At 37.3% G+C, this 19,721-nt stretch overlaps 1 protein-coding gene across 13 annotated transcripts in view; it reads right to left on the bottom strand.

Moving 5' to 3' along the window:
* Nucleotides 1-1,548: 1,548 nt before the first annotated feature.
* The window catches only part of BRSK2 (BR serine/threonine kinase 2), a 454,430-nt gene continuing 436,257 nt past the window's right edge, over nucleotides 1,549-19,721 (bottom strand). For 6 of the 13 annotated variants that reach the window (XM_087716534.1, XM_087716476.1, XM_087716495.1 and 3 more), the window contains one exon: nucleotides 1,549-4,679. In XM_087716534.1, the coding sequence (XP_087572660.1) occupies nucleotides 4,456-4,679 (224 nt within the window). In that variant the 3' untranslated portion in view covers nucleotides 1,549-4,455. The remainder of the gene's footprint in view (nucleotides 4,680-19,721) is intronic. The other 7 variants (XM_087716471.1, XM_087716484.1, XM_087716542.1 and 4 more) reach the window with 2 other exon arrangements.

Genomic DNA, 19,721 nt, shown 5'->3' with positions numbered 1-19,721 from the left:
GAAGAGGTTCTAAAACTTTTTGGAACCCACCACTGGGTGCTGTGTGCCCAGACCAGGTGTTTTCTCTCTGCCTCCTTCCCATGTCTTCTTCTGCAAGGCTTCCAGGCAGGATGCCTGAGAGAAAGCACCTGTTCCGGGCACACAGCCTTCCAGGAACCCCTTTTGTGTTCCTTCTCTCAAGGAGAAGCTTTGTGGTTGATCTGAGTGAAGAAAAAAGAAGATGGGAAGACTGACAGTAGCTTGCTGACATCGGTGGGAAAGTCCGTCCCATATTCCAGAGTTCTAGTCACAGGACTGGCCTATTGGTCATCCCTTGAAACAGTCTGCTTGAGTACAACTTTAGTGTCTCCTACATTAAAGATCAAGTATGGTAGTGTCACCAAATTTCAATTCAACTGAAATAGGGAACATTCGAAAGCATGTATATCTAATATTTTTGAAGGAGAAAGGTAGTCCTTAACTTACAACCATTTGTTTAGAAATCACTTGAAGTAACAACAGTGTGGAGAAAGTAAGTTATGACCGGTCCTTGGACTTATAACTGTTGCAGCATCCCCATAATCATGTGTTCAAAATTTCGGCACTTAGCAATCAGCATGGTTGCAGTGTCCTGGATTCATGAGATTGCCGGTTGGCTTCCATCAAACAGTCAATGGGGAGAAACTGAATTTGCTTAACAACTGTGTGATTCCCTTACCAACTGCAGTGATTTGCTTATAACAAAAAGATTGTAAAATCACCTGGGACAAGTGTCTTGCTTAGCAATGGAGATTCTGGTCACACACAATTGTAATCGTTAGTTGAGGACTATTTTTGTGCATATGATATGGACACAAACCATTTGCTTCTATTTCTGACCTTTTATTAAGTAAAGTGCCCAGAAACAGAGTCAAGCATTTTTTTCAAAATCAAGAAATAAACACATAATACCTAGTCCAAGTTCCTTTCCCATCATTACCAAACTGTCCCACAAATGCTCATTTTGTGGGCCTGGTCATGAAGCTGTAGGTGCCAGGTTAGTCAAAGCCTAACTGGAAGACTGGAAGAACAACTCTCTATTCCCCCTTACTGGTGTTGAATCAGACTGCGTGCCCCCAGGGGTGAAATTCAGCAGGTTCTGACAGGTTCTGGAGCTGAAATTTTGAGGAGGTTGGAGAACCAGCAAATACCACCTCTGGCTGGTCCCAGAGTGGGGTGGGAATGGAGACTTTGCAATATCCTTCCCCTGCCATGCCCACCAAGACACGCCCACAGAACCGGTAATAAAAAAAAAGAATTTCACCACTGCAAGCCCCCCAAAAGCCCTTATTAAAAAATCTCCACACTTCACTTTAGATCTCAACTTCAAATGGGGTCTTCACCACGGAAAGCCAGCTGCTGTATCCTCTGCCAGTCCTGGATAAATTTCAAGGTTAGACCAGAGGAAACTGATATAGTGACCGGACCATATTCTGAAGCTACACAAAATACATGGTGGAGATTAAGCACAATACTTACCTGACCCCACTCTGGCCAGCTGTCATAAACAAGACACCCGAAGAGCCAGTATCTTTACTGAATGAATTTATTGTTTCTGAACTAAAGTTGTTCACAGTTATTTAACAAGGGATACATCAGAAGGTTCCTCTTTGTCCTTTGGAACTGTTAAATAATATCAGATTGTGTCCACAAGTGTGTGCAGGTGTATGCATGTGTCATCCAAGTACAAAATAGGAAGGATAACAAGAGGTATTGCTTTCATTTATTCTTATGTCTTGTGTAAATGATCTCCTTCCTGTGTGTACTATATGGGCTATTATTGTTATTAATATTATTATTATTTGAAATCCCAGCCTTTTGTAGAGGTACAAGTTAACAGAAGCCGTAAAAGCTATACATAAAGGAAGAAAAACCAGGGAAACAGACTGAGGGCGGTGGAAGAGAAGCTTTGGAGAGAATGAAGGAGAAAATGGAGGCAGAAAAGACAACAGAAGCAAGAGAGAATAATTTACAGCAATATCATGCAATTAAAACTGCCTCCAGAGCTCTACATTCTCACCTCCCTCTGTCCCCAGCCACCACCCTACCAAGGTCGAACATGCACACAGCAATAGAAGAGAAAAGGTTAAGATTAGGAGAACCAAACCAAACCACAACAAAAAAACATCTTCCACTTTTGTGGATCTTTTTCAAAATATTGGTGGTTGCTTTTTTCTTCAAACCTATATACAGGGAAAAAACAGGTCCAATAAAGGCAGAATGAACCAGGACAAACATAGAAATAAAAATAATAGGAAAGAAACACAAACAGTGAAAGAGAAATCTAATATTAACATTAAAAAAATATTGCAGTTTAACACACACTTATAGGAACCCAAACAATAGCAATTGAAGATAATAAGGGGACTGAATACTAACTCTACATTTAAAACATACTGGATTTTAGAATCTTGCCATCTTCTTTTTTGCCTGTCATTTATGGTATTTTAAAAATCTTCCTCTCCAGCTAGACTTGGAGAGAGAGAAAGAGAGCGAGAGAGTGAGAGACATCAAATGAAAAAGAAGAAAAGGAACATTGGTGAGAGGAACAAGTTGTGTTCTTGTTGAAATTCCACCCCCTCCCCAAATAAATACAAATCAATGTCACCTCTATTCAGTAATGAAAGCAGAAGATATATCTAACATCTTAAAATTTTAAATATATTTATATATATACATATATATTTATATTTATATATATGCATTATAAATAATAACCAAGACCTAATAATAACTTAACTACACAGAAAATCCAGCCCACTCATCCTTCTTCAAAAACAAAGGGGGAAAAAACCCAAAACAAATATAAAAATATCTTGCAATACTTTTAAAAGTTTACAGTAGCTTTGTGTTGAACTCATCCATAGTGCTATCTCCTCCATATTTTGTTCAAATGAAACTATGTACCAGTGGCTATACACACAGGCACGCACAAAGGAAAAAGGGGGAAAATCTATTTCTCATCTCATAATCGTCTTTTGCATTAAAAAAACAAACAAACCCAAACGTACATACACAACCCAAATAAATAAACAAAACCAGCAAATAAATAATACTGATATATCAATGCAGCACTAATGACACCATAATTGCATCCAGATGTGTGATGTAGCAGATAATTCAGCCGGCCGAAGGGAAATTCCAATGTGGAAGGAATGGTCTGAGAGAGGAGGTCAAGAAGAGAAGAAGTCCTAATAGCGGTGGCGATGACGGTGAAGGTGGTAGCCAGAGCAGAGCTTGGCCGCAGGTGAGGCTGTGCCTCAGAATTGGATTCTTGTCCTTTGTCCTTGATGCCGATAGTGGCTTTTCCCTAAGATTCAGTGTCCATGTTTGCTTGACTGTTTCCTTGTATTTTTTCTTTCCCTCAAGTTTATGGCTGCCTCTCCAGCCAATTGAAAAAAAAAATACAAACCAAGCCGATTTGAGATTACAAAAACACAATTTGAAAAACAATTCGGATGGGAAGAAAGAGATGGAAGGGGGGACAGTTCTTATAAAAATCTTAATATGGAATGAGAACAATATGCCATTTTATTCCCTACCCTCCTCCCCCACACGCTCTCCCAGAGTCTAGTTTCACCAGGAGGAAAGGGTGTAGTAGTCACAACCAACGATGCTTTCCTGGAATTCCAACTGTGACAGGTTGCAATTTCTCAGCTGTTCTCCGCACAGAGCACCAAAAGAAAAATTGTGTGTTGAGGGAAAATGGAATGGAGGAGACCCATTTCCTACAGTGGGAGACAGGAGGCTGGAAGTTTCCCCTAACCCCCCCGAAACCAGTCCGTGGACAGTCTTACATCACTGGCCTTCCGTGAACAAGCATTTGCGGAGCACAGAAGGTGAAGATGTTGGCTGACATGTTAACTTTTCGGGATAATTCCTGGTAGTAGATTGGAAACAAGCGGTGGTATCAGAAACACAGAGAGAACACAGGAATATAATGGGGATGGTTGAGTCAGAAGCGGGGGATGTATTACGGTGAGGGGGAGGAGTTATTGCAAGGAAAGTACTGGGAGGAGGAAACAAAACCCAAACAAACAGGATTTGCCAAAATGGGCTTGTCAATGGTTACTCTTTTTTTCCCTTTTATATGTCTGTGTGAGTGTCTATGTGCGTGTGTGTGTGCATTATTTGTATAGGTATCATATAAATCTATATATGTATATGTGTGGATTATATATATTTACATGTGCATGTATATATATAATTTTTAAATATATATATATTTATATATATATATGTATGTATATATATACACACATTGTTTTTCCATACAAAATTTTACTATAGACAGTTTTGTCCTATGGTAGCACTATTATATACACCCATCTAGTTTAGAGGCTAAAGAATACTCATTCATTTGGGGAGCTTTTCTTCACTTTTCTAGGTGATTTTTAATTGGATTGACTTAATTTTTTTTCCGCTCAGTGCATTTATTTAAGGTTGGTCTTGTAAGCCGAGTGATGAGGCCATCTTTGCCTTCTCTTTGCCAGCGGGGAACTTAGTGTCTCCTCTAGACCCATAGTCATTTTTATCGGAATCGCTCCGCTTGCTGTTTGTACTATGCTTGGTTGGCGTGCCGGGGGGATGGCTCACCTGCCCGTTCTTCTCGTCTGAAAAAAGTTGTTTAATTACGTCAAAGAAGTTACTCAATGGGCTGCCTGGGTATACAAAACAGAGGAGACAAAAACAAAAAGAAAACAAAGAAAGCAAGAGAGAGAGAGAAAAGAGAGAAAGAGAGAGAGATAAAGGGAAGAGGAAGAAAAGAGAACAAACAAACAAATGAACAATGGGGTTTTAAACAAGAAGAACATGATGAGCGGTCCAGAGCCACGTGCATGGGGGTGTGTGGAGGATGAAGACAATGAGTAAAAAAGGAAGAGCATCAGGAAGGGAGCACCGCCTTAAGCGTATGGAAACTCAGGCCCCATTGGGTAGCTGGAATCCTGCCCTGTTCAGCAAGTATGGAATATTTCTCCAGCAAAGCTATTGTAAGGCATTATGCAGGCTGCTATGCGGCAGAAAATCACCATGGGCTTGTATACAATTCTTCTGAAATTAACTTAACTGAAGTGAGTCATGAATAATGGAACCTACGCATGCTGACTAGGAATTCCATTCAATTGAATTCAAGGAACCTTACATGCAGGCAAGTGTGCTCAAAGTAACTTAATTATCTCTATTAATTAGATTATTAATTTCGAAGAGAGGAGATCCGTGTGCGTAAAGGAGGAACACGCAAATCTGGTTCTCCTTTGAAATGAATTTTGCACCGCTTGTTAAAAAAAAAAAAGCATTCCTAACCATTTTCTGTATGAGTACTTTATTTCGTGCTTTAATAATGCTACTGAACCTGATTTGCCAGTCTCTGTCATCTGCTGCAAACCTGAAGCGCTCTTTAGATTTCATAGAATCCATATGCATCTGGCAAAATGCACAGGAATGAAGGCAACGAAACACACACCTACAGACATAATGCATTCTATGAACTACAGAGATGCCCTCTGCCTCTTCATTTCATGACTAAGTCCCCAAATCTTATTGGTGTGGTAGACTGTATTCAGCAACCCAGACATGCCATTGTGGTGGTAAAAGGCCCCTCTCTCCCCCACATATGAAGCTGCATTTGCTACCAACCTTAGCTTGAAAACTGAAAAAGCTAAGCCAAACTGGTTGATATTGGGACAGGACATGGTCTGGAATTACCAGGGCTGCCAGCTAGACCGGGAAAGATTAAAAAAGCATCCCAGAAGAGGGGCAGTGGTAATATTTGTCTATGGTTGTCAAGCAAAAAAACACACAGGCATGAAATCACTAAGAGCTAAGCTTGACTTGAAGAGGAGTTGTTTGTTTGACCTCAAAGGCGATTCCCCTGAATAGTTGAAATTTGAGCAAAATATAGTTAGGAAAAGTTGAATTTTGTTTGTAAGCTGCTTGGGCAATTCCATTCCTTGGGACAGAACAGACAGATATAAGTATTTTTTAATGAAGTTAGTAAAGTTTTGAATCCATGCTATCTCAAAAACCTGCACTTAAAGCAGGTGGCAGCTGCTATGGTGCTCAGCCACTTACCTTGTCTCTGTTGAGACAAGAAAGTGAAAAATACAAATCTGATCACCCATTCAACTTGGAGATGGTGTAGTAACAGGACATTGAATGAAATTTCTCACTGAGATTTGTTTGAAATCATTGATTTTTTTAAGAAAAAATGCAACATTTAAATAAAGATTGGACAATATTATACTAGTGTAAAGCAATTATTATACTAGTGTAAAGCAATTATTATACTAGTGCAAAGCAATTATTATACTAGTGCAAAACAATTATTATACTAGTGTAAAGCTGCTGCAAATACAAGAAGATTCTCATTGTAAGGTATAGTATTGTAGGAAAATTAATTCAACCAGAGAAGCATCTATATTAATTTGTTATTACAAAAGTAACTTAAAAGAAATCAGGAAAATTTATTGTTGACATTAATGCAACAGTTTCTTTTGAATACTTTTCCAAATGACTATGTCTCTTGAGGCTTTATTTTTTGGAGATGCATTTTAATAGATGCATGTGCACGGTTTTGTGCTGATTTATAGCAGGAATGAGTTAAAAATCATGTCACTATCTCATCTGTGAAATATAAGTAGGTGAGTACAGTGAATAAATAATAATCTAATCCATAACAAAGCAACAGAAAATGACACAATTGAGACAATCCAGTAAGATATTAATATTATCTTATTCTGTAGAGCTAACTGCATATTCTATCTGGGTTACTTGCCCTTTTCAGATTTAGGTAGCTATTTCAAAATACTGAAACGCAACAGTATATTTTTTATTGAACAAGTCAGAAAGCTACTGAAATAAATAAGAGACCAAAGGCAATAATATTAAGATATATTTTGAGTATACGTTGAATATACAGATAGTAATTTTGCTATTTTACAGGATTTTAGGGGATATTTTCCTGGATGCATTTCATAAGCCAGAATACCTTCCTTTAGTTAATAAAACTAAACAAGCTAAAAAAAGAGTAACAAAACTACAAAAAAGGAAAGCAACATAACAAAATGATATAAGGGCTCTATATATAGAGTATACCAAAAGTCAGACCCCATAGACCAGGGGTGTCAAACTCGCAGCCTGTGGGCTGGATGCATCATGTGCTGGCCCCACCCCACTCCTGGTTTAGTGAAGGGGGGAAAAGTCCCAATACGTCACGTGACGCCGCCGTGATGACGTGAGTTTGACACCTCTGCCATAGACCAATAGACAGTATAGGAGACCATCAGATTAGAATTTCTGAATACCAAAGAAAATGTCACTGAAGTTAAAAAATTTCAAATGCCAAGCATCACACAAGTAAGGAAATGTCTTTTAAAAATGGCAATTGATTGGGACACTGTTTTGGTACACCCCATATTTTTGTCTACATAATAAATTAAATAAAAGAGGGATTAATTTTATTGTAACCATCCATCCATAACCTACTTCTATAAGCAACTTCTTCATAAATCTGAAATAATACCAGATTTTTAAACTGCTGAATAACTGGGGTCATAAATTTGTCTTTCCAAAACTAGTCTCTTAGGAGACTAGGAGTTTATTTAGGAAAACATGGAGAATCCACAGTGGAAATGGAATATATTTATTTATTTAAAAGATTTATATGGCTGCCAATCTTAAACAACCTTGGGCAGCTTAGAACAGCCATAAAATGCTTAGCTGTAGTTTTTAGTGCAACTTCAATCATGTTAAACATTGATAAATGTTTGCATGTATTAAGACTAAACACTTGACCGACTGATTTCAGATGATGGGACCTTTCTCTAATACACAGCAAAAATAGGCCAGAAGGTTAATTCCTACGATAAATGCCTATCCTCCACAGTCACCCTTTTTCCCAAAACAACAATCAGACAGATAAAGAATTGAAGAGGATGAGTTTCATGAAAGCCTTATGTATAAAAATGATTATATAGCAGGAATAATAAATAAGGCATAGCAACTTCCTGTATCTCAGAATAGCTTACTTGGGTACCTGCGTGGCTTTGGACCCCGTATCTTTATATGCAAAATGAACCCAATCAACAGAAAGTGTGAAATAAAACTGGTAAAACACTGTAAGTGTTTCGGGGAAGGCAAGAGAATATTACACATTTCTAAATTTTCTAAGATATGCATTCAGCAAGATCAAAGAGAAAAGGGATTGCAGAAGAAGCATAGAAGAAAGCATGGACATTGAGCTCCGCCCACAGACCAAAGCAAAAGACAAGAGCAAATGAAAAAAAGGCAGGATATTTGCTTAGAGGCTTCAATGTAATGTTAATATTTTAATCTGGATAGAGGATCTATATTTTCCTCTTTTTTGCTCTGTAATTTATCAATCCTATGTGATGCTTGTTCGTTTTCAACAGGAAAGGTTCACATTCATTGTGCCTACTGTGATGACTTTAATTAGAGCAGCTAACTGATTCTTGATAGAGCTTGTGAAATGTTGATGAAACAACGATCCAAGGGAGAGAGGAATCATTAGGGAGTCAGAGATGGCAGCCCTTCCATTTGACTTCTCCACAGTACCCGAATTGAGAATAAAATAAATATCTTTTTGGAAATGGCCAGTCCTGGTTGTAGCAGTCACAATTACCGATATTAAATTAAATTAGAAAGCTAAGCAGGATCAGCCTTGCTTAATTCTTGGAAGAGAGACTACTGAGAAATCTCAGAATGTGACAGTAAAGTTGGAATTAAATATCTCAGAAGAAGGCCGCAACAAGCCACTTTCATTGCTGCTAAGAAAACAATATGGATATGCATATATAATTACTAGGAGCTGAGTTTGACTCAAACAAATCTCTACCTTATGTCCTTAGAAGTAAACCAATTGGCTCAATCATCCAAGATTCCAGGCAGTTTGAGAAACAATTAAAAAAACAGATTTCTGCATGTGGTGGTCTTTTGAGGCAATGATTTTTGGCTTAAATGAATAGTGGACACTTGAAGTTCTGCAAATGAATTAATTTTACAGTTAAAGTCTCATATTGATTGCTCTTAAGTTTCAGCCACTTGGACACCTCATAGCAACTGAAGGGTTATAAGGGAAGTAATGCCAGTAGTAAACAACAGCATGTTTTATTGCATTGTACAATTGTTTAAATTAAGTTACCAGAACATGCATGAAAAAGACTGAATATTTTTTATACCTTGGAATATTATGACTTTACTCTGAGTAGGATGCCTATATAATTAAAATGTTGGTTAATCCTATAAAAAGGCTGGGGATAGCAAGATTTTTTCTTAACTCAAAGAAATGAGAAATACCACCCAATTACAGGTCAGGAAGCAAATACTTGAATATAAAAGAAGTAAATAAGGAAGACCTAACATGTGGATGAACTCACAAATGTGGCATAAATAATGTCGCCTTCTGACAAGATGGGCAATAGAAAAGTTAAGTAAATTTAATTTTAAAAAATCAAATCAATGAAAAGACCCTGCCATCCTATTAAGATGCCGTGTGAGGCAAAAATAATAATTTCCAAAGAATTAATTTAACAATAGCCTCCAAATTTATATAAGCACCCTCAGCTTTGTGATTACAGGAAGCCAACAGAGTAGCATTCAAGTTTTAAAAATTAGTCTAAAAAACCAATACAACTATGATCCTGCTCAAGACATAGAAGCCATTTAGCTTTTTATTTTTTGATGCTCTATGCATGGACAAATTAGATACAGGACAATGAGTTATTATTCCCACAAAAAGAAACTGCCAGACTAATCAACCAAGCAAGCTCTGGGTTAAGCTAATCTCTTCGTTGCAATCTTTTCCTTAGCAGTTGATTTCCCCCCCCACTCCTTCTCCAAGACTTGGATATTTTAGAATTTAAACAACATTTAGCAATTGCCCATTAACAAAGTAAGTTTCTGTGCATTTCTCACTTTGTCTTTAGTTGATGTTTTTGGAAAAGCCTGGTGTGGAAAGAGGCATACAGTGAAATTATTTAATACACTTTTCTAGAACCATTATGAGCTTCTGCTGATAAACTTTCTGTTCCTCTTCAGTCCTTTCTTTCAATTTCCTTCTCTCAGAATTCAGGTATTCACTGGGATCATTGAGAAACATTATTCCATGTTGATATACAATTGGAAAACTCCACTCAGATAAGAAGCATGGCATCTTTATTCATGTGAAGTTTGAGGCTGAACTAGGAAATCATCACAAAGAGCAGATAAAAATGTCTCAAGAAATTAAGTAAGAATATCTTCTCTGGAAAGAATAGCTTTATGGGAACTTTAATAATTCAGGAGTAATAATTCAACAAAAAGTTCTTCTTTCTATAAAACAAAATTGGGCAAGATAAATTTTTGTCTTTGAAAAGGTTTAGAGTACTGTAGTTCATTAAGGAAATAATTTCCACATGACTATTAAAGAAGCTAAGTAGAATTTCTGTTTCTATAACAAAGCCACTCTAGTATTATAAAAATCTCAGGAACAAAAAGACAAGATCTACATTGTGTCCTGCTTGTGGTTCTTCAAAACGAATAAGTTTACTTCCTGTTGGGAACAGAATGTTGAACCAGGTTTTTAGTATCTGATACAGGAAAGAGGTTCTGTATTTGCATATCCGGAACCAGCTGCCAAGTGGTAGAACCGGTTTCTTACCTAGAAATTGTCATTCCTTGAATGACTGTTTTCAAATCACATTGCATCTGTGCTGTGCCCCATCTGGACCTTCCTTAGGCTTAGACTGGTAGAAGTCTCTCCCTGCATTTCACACAATTCCTTTTAATTCCCTTCAGTTCCTGAGACAACACAGTTCATCCAAAGAAACAATAAAGCCAAATAAGTGAGAGGATGGCCTGTGTGAATGTTCACACACATGGATGATTAGCAAGTTTCTGATCGGGTCTACTTGTTACAAAGTGACCAAAGGATAGCGCTTTTCCAAAGATTTATAGTTCTTGGATGGATGGATGGATGGATGGATGGATGGATGGATGGATGGATGGATTCAGCCAATTCGCACCTATTTGGGAGAACCGGTTGTTAACTTTCTAAGTAGTTCGGAGAACTGGTTGTTGGAAGAAATCTCATTTTGTTTTTTTTTCACTTTACAGGCTAATCCTGTAAGGAAGGTAGGAAAGAAAGATTCTGTTGTTGTTTCTAGCCCAATTTTTATTACCCTTCTTACAGAAACTCCCTCTCTGATTAACCCTTATTACATTGTAACAGCTAAGGCGAAGCACCCATCGATGTGAGTGTTGAGTTGGCCATGCCCACTTAGTCACCCGATCACCAAGCCACGCCTACCCAGTTGGTCATTCGGGCAGAAAACCAGTTGTTAAATTATTTGAATCCCACCACTGGATGGATGGATGGATGTTACACACACACATACAATGCTGGATTAAGGTAGATGTAATTGCCTGGCATTGTTCCAGACAGGGAATGTCCTGGAAAAAGGGCTTCTGAAGCTATTGCTATTCCTGTAGAATGAATTTGGCACAGATGAGGACATGGCCATTTAGTCAGCTCACAACAAAGCTTAATAGTTGGGATTATCCATCTGAAGGAACATGATAGCAGTATTCCAATATCTGAGGGGCTGCCACAAAGAAGAGGGAGTCGGCCTGTTTTCCAAAGCATCAGAACGCAAGAAAATAAATAATGGATGGAAACTAATCAAGGAGAGAACCAACCTAGAACTAAGGAGAAATTTCCTGACAGTTAGAACAATTAACCAGTGGAATCGCTCACCTTCAGGAGTTGTGAGTGCTTCACCACTGGAGGCTTTTAAGAAAAGACTGGACAGCCACTTCTCCAAAATGGTATAAGTTATCCTGCTTGAGAAGGGGGTTGGACCAGAAGACCTCCAACTCTATTTTTCTGGAGGAGAAAGTCCTCAGGTTTAAAACAGACTCTGGAAAGCCAAGAATAAGCAGGTGTCCTGGCTGAATGATACCATATGATTTGGGTGCCGTAGACACTAGGGAATAGAGCAAAGTTTCCATAGGACCCGAAGGGTTGGGAAAAAAGCAGTTAATACTACATATCAGTCTAAATGAAAAGCAAACACTGTGAAGAAGATAGCAAGGACTGTTTTATCCTTACAAAAAACAAGAGGGAGAATCACTTTGGAAAGTTCTCTAGGTCAATGGAATCATGTCACAACTACAAAAAGTTAGCAGTAGCTGTAGTTTAGTTTTTTGTTTTTAAAAAGGTTTAACATAAAGAGAATGAGGTAGAGGGTTCCATAGTAGAAGAGGATGGGAGGTTACTGAATAGAAATACACTTACACTAACGTGCTTAATGATTGGAAAAGAGAAAATTAGCTTTTGATGATGGAAATAAGAAATGGCAGGAAGATGAACTTTTATTGATGCCAGAATTAAGCCCCGATACTTCAAACTAAGCAGAAGATGAGATACATGATGGATGAGATGTTGCAGAAGGTCAAATCAATGGTTCTGAAAAAGGTCAAGAAAATATATTCAGTTAGCTGTGCAGAAACGCTAATGGATAGCTTATAAGAAGCCAGCATTCATTGTTCTGCTTCATCCTAGACAAGTTGTGGAACTGAATCCTGTAAGAAGTAAAATGGAGGGAACTGAAGTCTAGATCAAACTGTTATGGTAGATGGAAAATAGATGGTGAGTGGAAAGTAGATCAATAGATGTTGGGCTAAATGAAATAACAGGGTAAATCATGTTTTTCAGGCCACCAAAGCATGACAAGTACTTTTATGAGGATTCTAGTCAGCACAGAGTTCAGTGGCTGTTGTTGAGGTTCTACCATCAAAGGATATAAGGTCTACTTGTGAATGGCTGTCTTAATACATTTGAGGTGGTTGGTCAGAATATCACTGGATATCAGAAGTGGGTTTCTTCCAGCATTACTGCCAGTTCAGTGCATGCATGATTTTGTTCGCACGTGTGTATGCAGTTGCCTATAAATAGGTCTGTGCATGTGCAGAACATTAAAAAAGGTGAAAAAATATGTTGCGGTGATCGGGGAACCGGTTCGGAGTCGTGGTGAGCATGCCGTACCTACCGTTGGGAGACCCAGTCGCCATTTCCATTACCATCGAACCGGTGTGAACCGGTATGAACCCTCTGCTGGATATATTCACTACAATGAATATGTATCATAAGTTCCAGAAGATGGGGTGATTTTGTCCACTTTGTTTATGTATGAAATAATCACAGAATTGTATGGCTGTGAGAATAGCAAAGGAAAGACGAGAGTAACTTCTAGAATCTCAGCCTCCTTAATGTGACATAATGCCTAATATGACATAATCTGAGTTGCCTCAGATGCAGAAAGTCTGAAAGCAAGACATGATAGCAAAGATGTAATTGGCAAAGAAACAAATATGAGACCCTTGGAAATGTCCTGGATTCAGCCACCAGAAGGTGGTTTCTTTGATACATGATGGAAGAGAAACAGCTGTTCTACATCTGCATTTAAGATATGGAATTGAGATTTCCTGCTTGATGTTGGTGATGAGTAAAAAACTAAAGCAGATTACAGTCACCATCTGACCCAAGAGTTGTAAGATTATATGGACCTTCTAGCGAAAGAAACTTGAATATACAGAAAGTATCTGAAATGCATGGAATGGTTACACCAACAGAAAGGCACACTGAAGGACTGCTGAAACTGAAGCTGCTCAGAATGCATGGAAGATATTTTAGCTTGTTTGTTTTATTTGTTTTATTTATTTATAGGCCGCCCTTTTCCCTGAGGGGACTCAGGGCGGCTTACAATCAAAAAAGCTAAAGATTCTTAAATGGTACAAGGTTCTCTATTGACTCTATAGAGAGACATAATTTTCAGGTGTACCAAATGAACAATGTATTCATTGTTCTTTCCCAAATAATTTATTTTCGAGCCCTTCTTAATGCTAAACAGTGAGCCGATACTGTATAAGAGCTTCTGGAAAATAATTGGGTTACTTGTTTTATTACCAACAAGTTTAAGGTCAACAAGTTCTAAAGGGATAGAATCCCAAGAAACTTTAAAAAATATATTTACAAGAAAGATAGAAGGGAAAAAAAAAGGGGGGGGGGAAATCACAAATTACCCCAGTGGAAGCATATCTACCAAGACCTGATCTTTGCCAAAATTAGTTTTAAAAATATGGGATTTATTCAGTTTAATACAAAGGCCAATCTGTATCCCATCAGATATTTTAGGATTGCATTTCCCATCATTCATCACCAAGAACCATGCTGATTTCAGTTATTAGGAATTGGAGCTAAATGCTGCTTACACTCTTGTAATCCCTTCATTTCCAATAATGTTAATGCTAATATTAATTATCTTCTTGCTAATTATTCCAGCACTAGGGTAAGCATTCCAAAAAGTAGTGGAGGGGAAAAAAGGAAAGTACAGACATAGCCATGTGATTTCCCACTTAGTGACTGCTTCATCTAACAAAAGAGTTGCCAGTCCCAACTGTGGTTGCTAAATGAGGACTACCTTTTTATGTGCTGCTGTTTGCCATAAACAGTATAAATGGAATGAGAGGCACCACCAAGGAAAGAACTCTTGAGTTTATAGCAATAGCACTTAGACTTACAGTATATACTGCTTCATAGTGCTTTTACAGCCCTAAGTAGTTTACAAATGTCAGCATATTGCCCCCAACAATCTGGGTCCTCATTTTACCGACCCTGGAAGGATGGAAGGCTGAGTCAACCGTGAGCCAGTTAGGATCAAACTCCTGGCATTGGGCAGAGTCAACCTGCAATACTGCATTCTAACCACTGCGCTACCACATCTGAAAAACTTTGAATATTTTAAAAAAAGTTTATTTTTGTTTCATTTAAGATTCAATGCTATATGCATGATGAAAAACATACAATTTGGGTGTGCTTTTGGACTTTGAGGCCTAAGGTTTGGCATGGCACTGACCCAGAATATCAGATCTGGATATTCTGAAATATGCCTTTTTTGCATTTCATTTGCATTACAATAATGTATTTGGGAATGATTGTTCAGGACACTTCAGCTTCTGTAAGGTGCTGCATTCAGACTGCTAATTATAGGAAGTCTGACTTCACTGGTTGCCATTCTGGGCATGATCTAATAGCTGCATTCATTTATCATATTAAGCCACAAATTACTGCTCAAACGACATTTTGCTAGGTAAGGTTTATAACACACATTAACTATAGTTTGCAAGATGAAATAGCTGCCTTCACAAATGACACCAAGCCAAAGCTAAACTCCAGTATATGGTGGCTTGGTAAAATGGAGGAGCATTCATATAAGCTGAGACAAGCCATGTGAAAGAAAAGGTCTGCCTGCCTAATTGGTTGCAGTGCTTTCCTTCTGGAATATGACTCCTTTGGAAGTTTGAGCAGCTCTGACTTTGTGTAATGGGCTGTGAGAATGGCATGGGGACAGAGGAGGAAGGAGGAAGAGCCTCAGCCTAGACGATCATCATGCAAAAGGTAACTGAGGAAAAGGGCTGTGGGAAGCATCTCAGATGGGACTCTTGCTAGTTCTTCTGGAAATAAAATCTTTCAGTCTTGCAAGATTCTTTGACTGTAACCTTACAATGAAAGTAGTGCTAGTATTCATGGTTGCTCCTTCTTGCCTAGAGGGCTGACATTCTTTTATTCTTTAGCTTTCACCTCGAGCTCAGCATCAACCTGAATGAGCTTTTGATTGTATATTTGTTCTTCCTAGCTTCAGTCATCTTTTTTTAAAAAAACATTGATTTAATATATTAGGTTTTGATTTTAATCTGTACCAAAGTTGCTGGATGATGGGAAGTCTTACAAAGTTATCTTACAATTAAACAACTTTTAAATAAAGAAAAACAGGGTTATTTCAGTCATGCTCTAGCACTCCTAGTCAAGAGAAGTTCAACAACTTCTCTTGTAATCTTTCTGCTGGTACTTAAAAATATTTATTCTATTCAAGCAATTATTTTGGCTTCCAAATACTGGATTGTAATTGATGATATTTGCACTTTTCATAATTACTTGGATTCTATTTAATTTTTTATGTTCAAAGTTTTATTTATTTATTATTTTTTAAGCCACTGAATAATTTATTTATTGCAGAATTTTATTGTCATACTAGATTGAAGAAATAAGATTGATATATTCTTTAAATCCTCAATGTGTGTGGCTGTTCTAGTCTAAGTTGCACAACAATGGTGACTATCCTTTCCTGATCTATGTTAGTATACTTAAAATATAGTTAGCACCCTGTTGTTCACTGGAGTAGAGGCAGACAACCCAAAGAGATTTGTAGATTTCTGGTTATTGTCAGGCCCTAGTGCAAGCTTTGGGCCAAGATATACTAAGAATGGAAATCCTTTATCTTAGACCTCTTAGTTTAAACAGTCCTGAAATCTGTTACTTTATTTACATAATTTGTTTATATGGTTAACTGAAAGTAACACATCTGGGGCAGATTCTATCATCGTACCTCCTTATCCAAAGCATAATTTAAATGCTGAATACAATTCAAAAGAGAAGGACACACCACTGTTACATTCCGGTTTCTAAATTTCCTTGGCAAAAATCAGAAGGATTCTGGTAGTACTTTTTCCACCTGACAAATTGTATTAAAAGCTTATGCAGTTAATTACATTTGTTAGAAAAAGTGCTATTGGGTTCATTCTGATTTTGCAGCTAGAGAAGAACATGCCTCTCTTCCCTCCTACAATGTCTAAAATTCCTTGGCAAGCTAAATTGATTTTTATCAAGTAGATTTGAGATAACAACTGTAATTTAACATCTGATGCAAAAAATAGAATAATAATTCATGATCTTGTCTGCATTGATTATATTTCCAATACATTTAATGGAACTACCTTTGCAGAAAATTGGCAATAAAAGATGAAGCGGGAACTCACAGTACAACTTTTAGCTCGAAATAAAATCTGGCTGGCTTCATTCCCAGTTGACACGTCAGGTGCTTGTGGTAGCATAGTTTTGTTTAGCTCCTCCAAGACTTTTCTTTTTTGCTTTTTAAAATCGTAAAAAACTCTCATCATTATTTTCATGATGCCTTTTTATTTTGGAGGCTTTTATATTCTTTGGTATATTTAACATTGTTTTGATTATATAAAAATCTTACATTGAGCAAGGAACATCTAACGCATCAGCAAGCAGAGAAGACAGATAGTTATGGCTTTGATGGCCTTATAAACATTTTGCTGCCTATCTGGAGGTGATCAAAGCATGGAAAATAAAGGCAGCCACAAAGTTTAATAAAAAGGGTAAAGAGACTCCAGAAATGCATATTTCCCACAAATATTCCCTAACAGATAAAGAAAGAGCAAGTGAGCTTTGAAGGTATGAAACACCAAACATATTTGTCGCATTTGTGGGAAAGTAAAAAGCTGAAGTCAGAGGAAAAAGTATTTGGGGGAAAATCTAGAAGATAGAGGCTACAGGTAGTCCTCGATTTACAACTACAGTTGAGCCCAAAATTTATGTTGCTAAGCGCGGCATTCGTTAAATGAATTTTGTCCCATTTTATGACCTTTCTTGCCACAGTTGTTAAGTGAATGTCTGCAGTTGTTAAGTGAATCTGGCTTCCCCATCGACTTTGCTTGTCATAAGGTCACAAAAGGGGATCACATAATTTGAGGACCCTACAATGATCATAAACACAAGTTGCCAAGTGTCCGAATTTTGATCATGTGACAATGAGGCTGCCGCAGTGTGAAAAACAGTCATAAATCATTTTTTTTCAGTGCCTTTGTCACTTCAAACAGTCCCGAAATGAACTGTTGTAAGTTGAGGATAACCTGTATGTTCCTTTTGAGTGTAATTCTAGTAGGTTTGCTAAGTCTGTGGCAGTTAATATATCTCATAAATAAGATGATTTGATCTGCTTAAATTCTAATGTGATCTCGATGCTTGAAACATTTATTGTTAGCACAATTGGTACTGTCGCTTTATAATCGGTTCTTAGCTGCCATCAATAAAACAGAAAAAAAGAGAACTAGATTGAGCAGTATATAATGATGTCCTGAGAAAGCTGGGAAAAGGCAGAACTGAGAGAGGATATGAATTATGGTGAGAAAGACTTGAAGGGAATGTGAAGAAATCCCAGAAGGAATTGAGAAGAGCAAAGTGAGGGACTGGGGAAAGAAGCCAGAGAAATTCATATGCAAAACTCCTTCAGAAGACCTGGCAATTAAAAGTTAGAGAAGGAAATGATTCTTGGAGATTTTACTCCTTACCTAGCAATATATGAGTAATATAGGCAGGCCATATAGTGTTACACACAGTATCAGATGAAATTAATGATAGGAAGTGCTGCAATAGATGAGTAGTAAGTCATTCTTTGAGCCAACTGATATGCTGTTAAATTAATCCAAGTGACTTGTAAGAAACAAAATGGCTCTCTAAACAAAGTAATTGCATGGGGATTTCATTTACTTTAAAGAAGGCAACCTTAACCTCATGATAATATGGGACATGTTGAGGAAATTTCTTTTGCACTTCAACTATTTAAAGAGCACCCTCTTTAATTGGCTGTTGCAAATTTAAAATAGGGTTTGGGGAAAGACAAGCAGAAGAACTATTAGTATAGAAGTTGCAATCAGCAAAAGATAACATGCCTCAGACAGGCAAATGAAATAAGATTCTACTTAGATTGTTAACCATATTCATTCTCTCCTGAAGAAATATTATATCTCTTACTACATTTTCAGAACATGAGAAATTCGATTATTACACTTAGTTTGGCCCAGATATTCTATAGTTTGGTTTTATTATTGTCATGCTTGTCTTTATTTTCTGTATTAAATCAGTGATGGAGAACTTCACCAAAACAGAATTTAATTTCACTAAAACTGTAAATAGATGGATTGTTCAGTGCTGTCATACGCAGACGATATGGTGATTTGACTGCAAACACCAATGAGGCTGAAATAGGCTCATTGGGTACATAACATCTTTCTGCAGGGAATAACATCAACAACTGAAGGATGGCAAGCCTAATATGACATATTTTGTATAGTTTGTATAGTATCATTAAGCCAGCTGTGTCTAAATTGTTCCCAGTTCTGATAGAATCTTTACAATACAAAAATTAGATTTGGAGAATAAAACAGTGGCAAGATAGATTTTACAATTCAAGCTTTTAGGAAAAGTCCTTGAGGTGTCGGAATTATGTTTCAAATGCAATACTCTCAGTGGGAAGTGAGATTCAAGAACTATAGAATTTAAGGACAATTAAAAATTATTAATTACTGCCACAAGTTGAATTTTTGTTCATGATGCTTAAATGAACATTTTAAGGCTTCGTGAATGTAGCAGGTGGAGAAAAAAATGATTCACATTAGACTCACCCCATAGGTGATTGTGAGGATAGGATAAAACTCTTATAAGAGAGAAGTTAATTTATACTGGTGTAGAATTTGACCATAAAGGAGTTTCCTCAAATGTAATAAATGTAAATAGGATGTTCAAACCTCAGGTGACAGGACATCTGCAGCATCTGTTTGTAGTGAAATATCATAGTGAATTTTCTGTGGAATGTTTTGATATCCTTCCCTCGTTGGTTCTATTATGAAAGAGAGTTCTCTTATAAACAGGATGTAAACAAAATGTTTGCTCATGCCCTTCAGAAAGGATTTATGCAACATATTGTGACTTCCTGTTGTTTTAAGAGGATTAGGAAAGATTCCAAAAGAATATAGAACTCTTTATTGCACAATATTTTAAGACA

This window comes from Thamnophis sirtalis, unplaced genomic scaffold, assembly GCF_051295495.1.
Source record: "Thamnophis sirtalis isolate CommonGarterSnake01/CBP01778 unplaced genomic scaffold, rThaSir2_p1.2 scaffold_1, whole genome shotgun sequence".
Classification (NCBI taxonomy): domain Eukaryota; kingdom Metazoa; phylum Chordata; class Lepidosauria; order Squamata; family Natricidae; genus Thamnophis; species Thamnophis sirtalis.
This window is presented reverse-complemented; position numbering and strand designations above follow the sequence as displayed.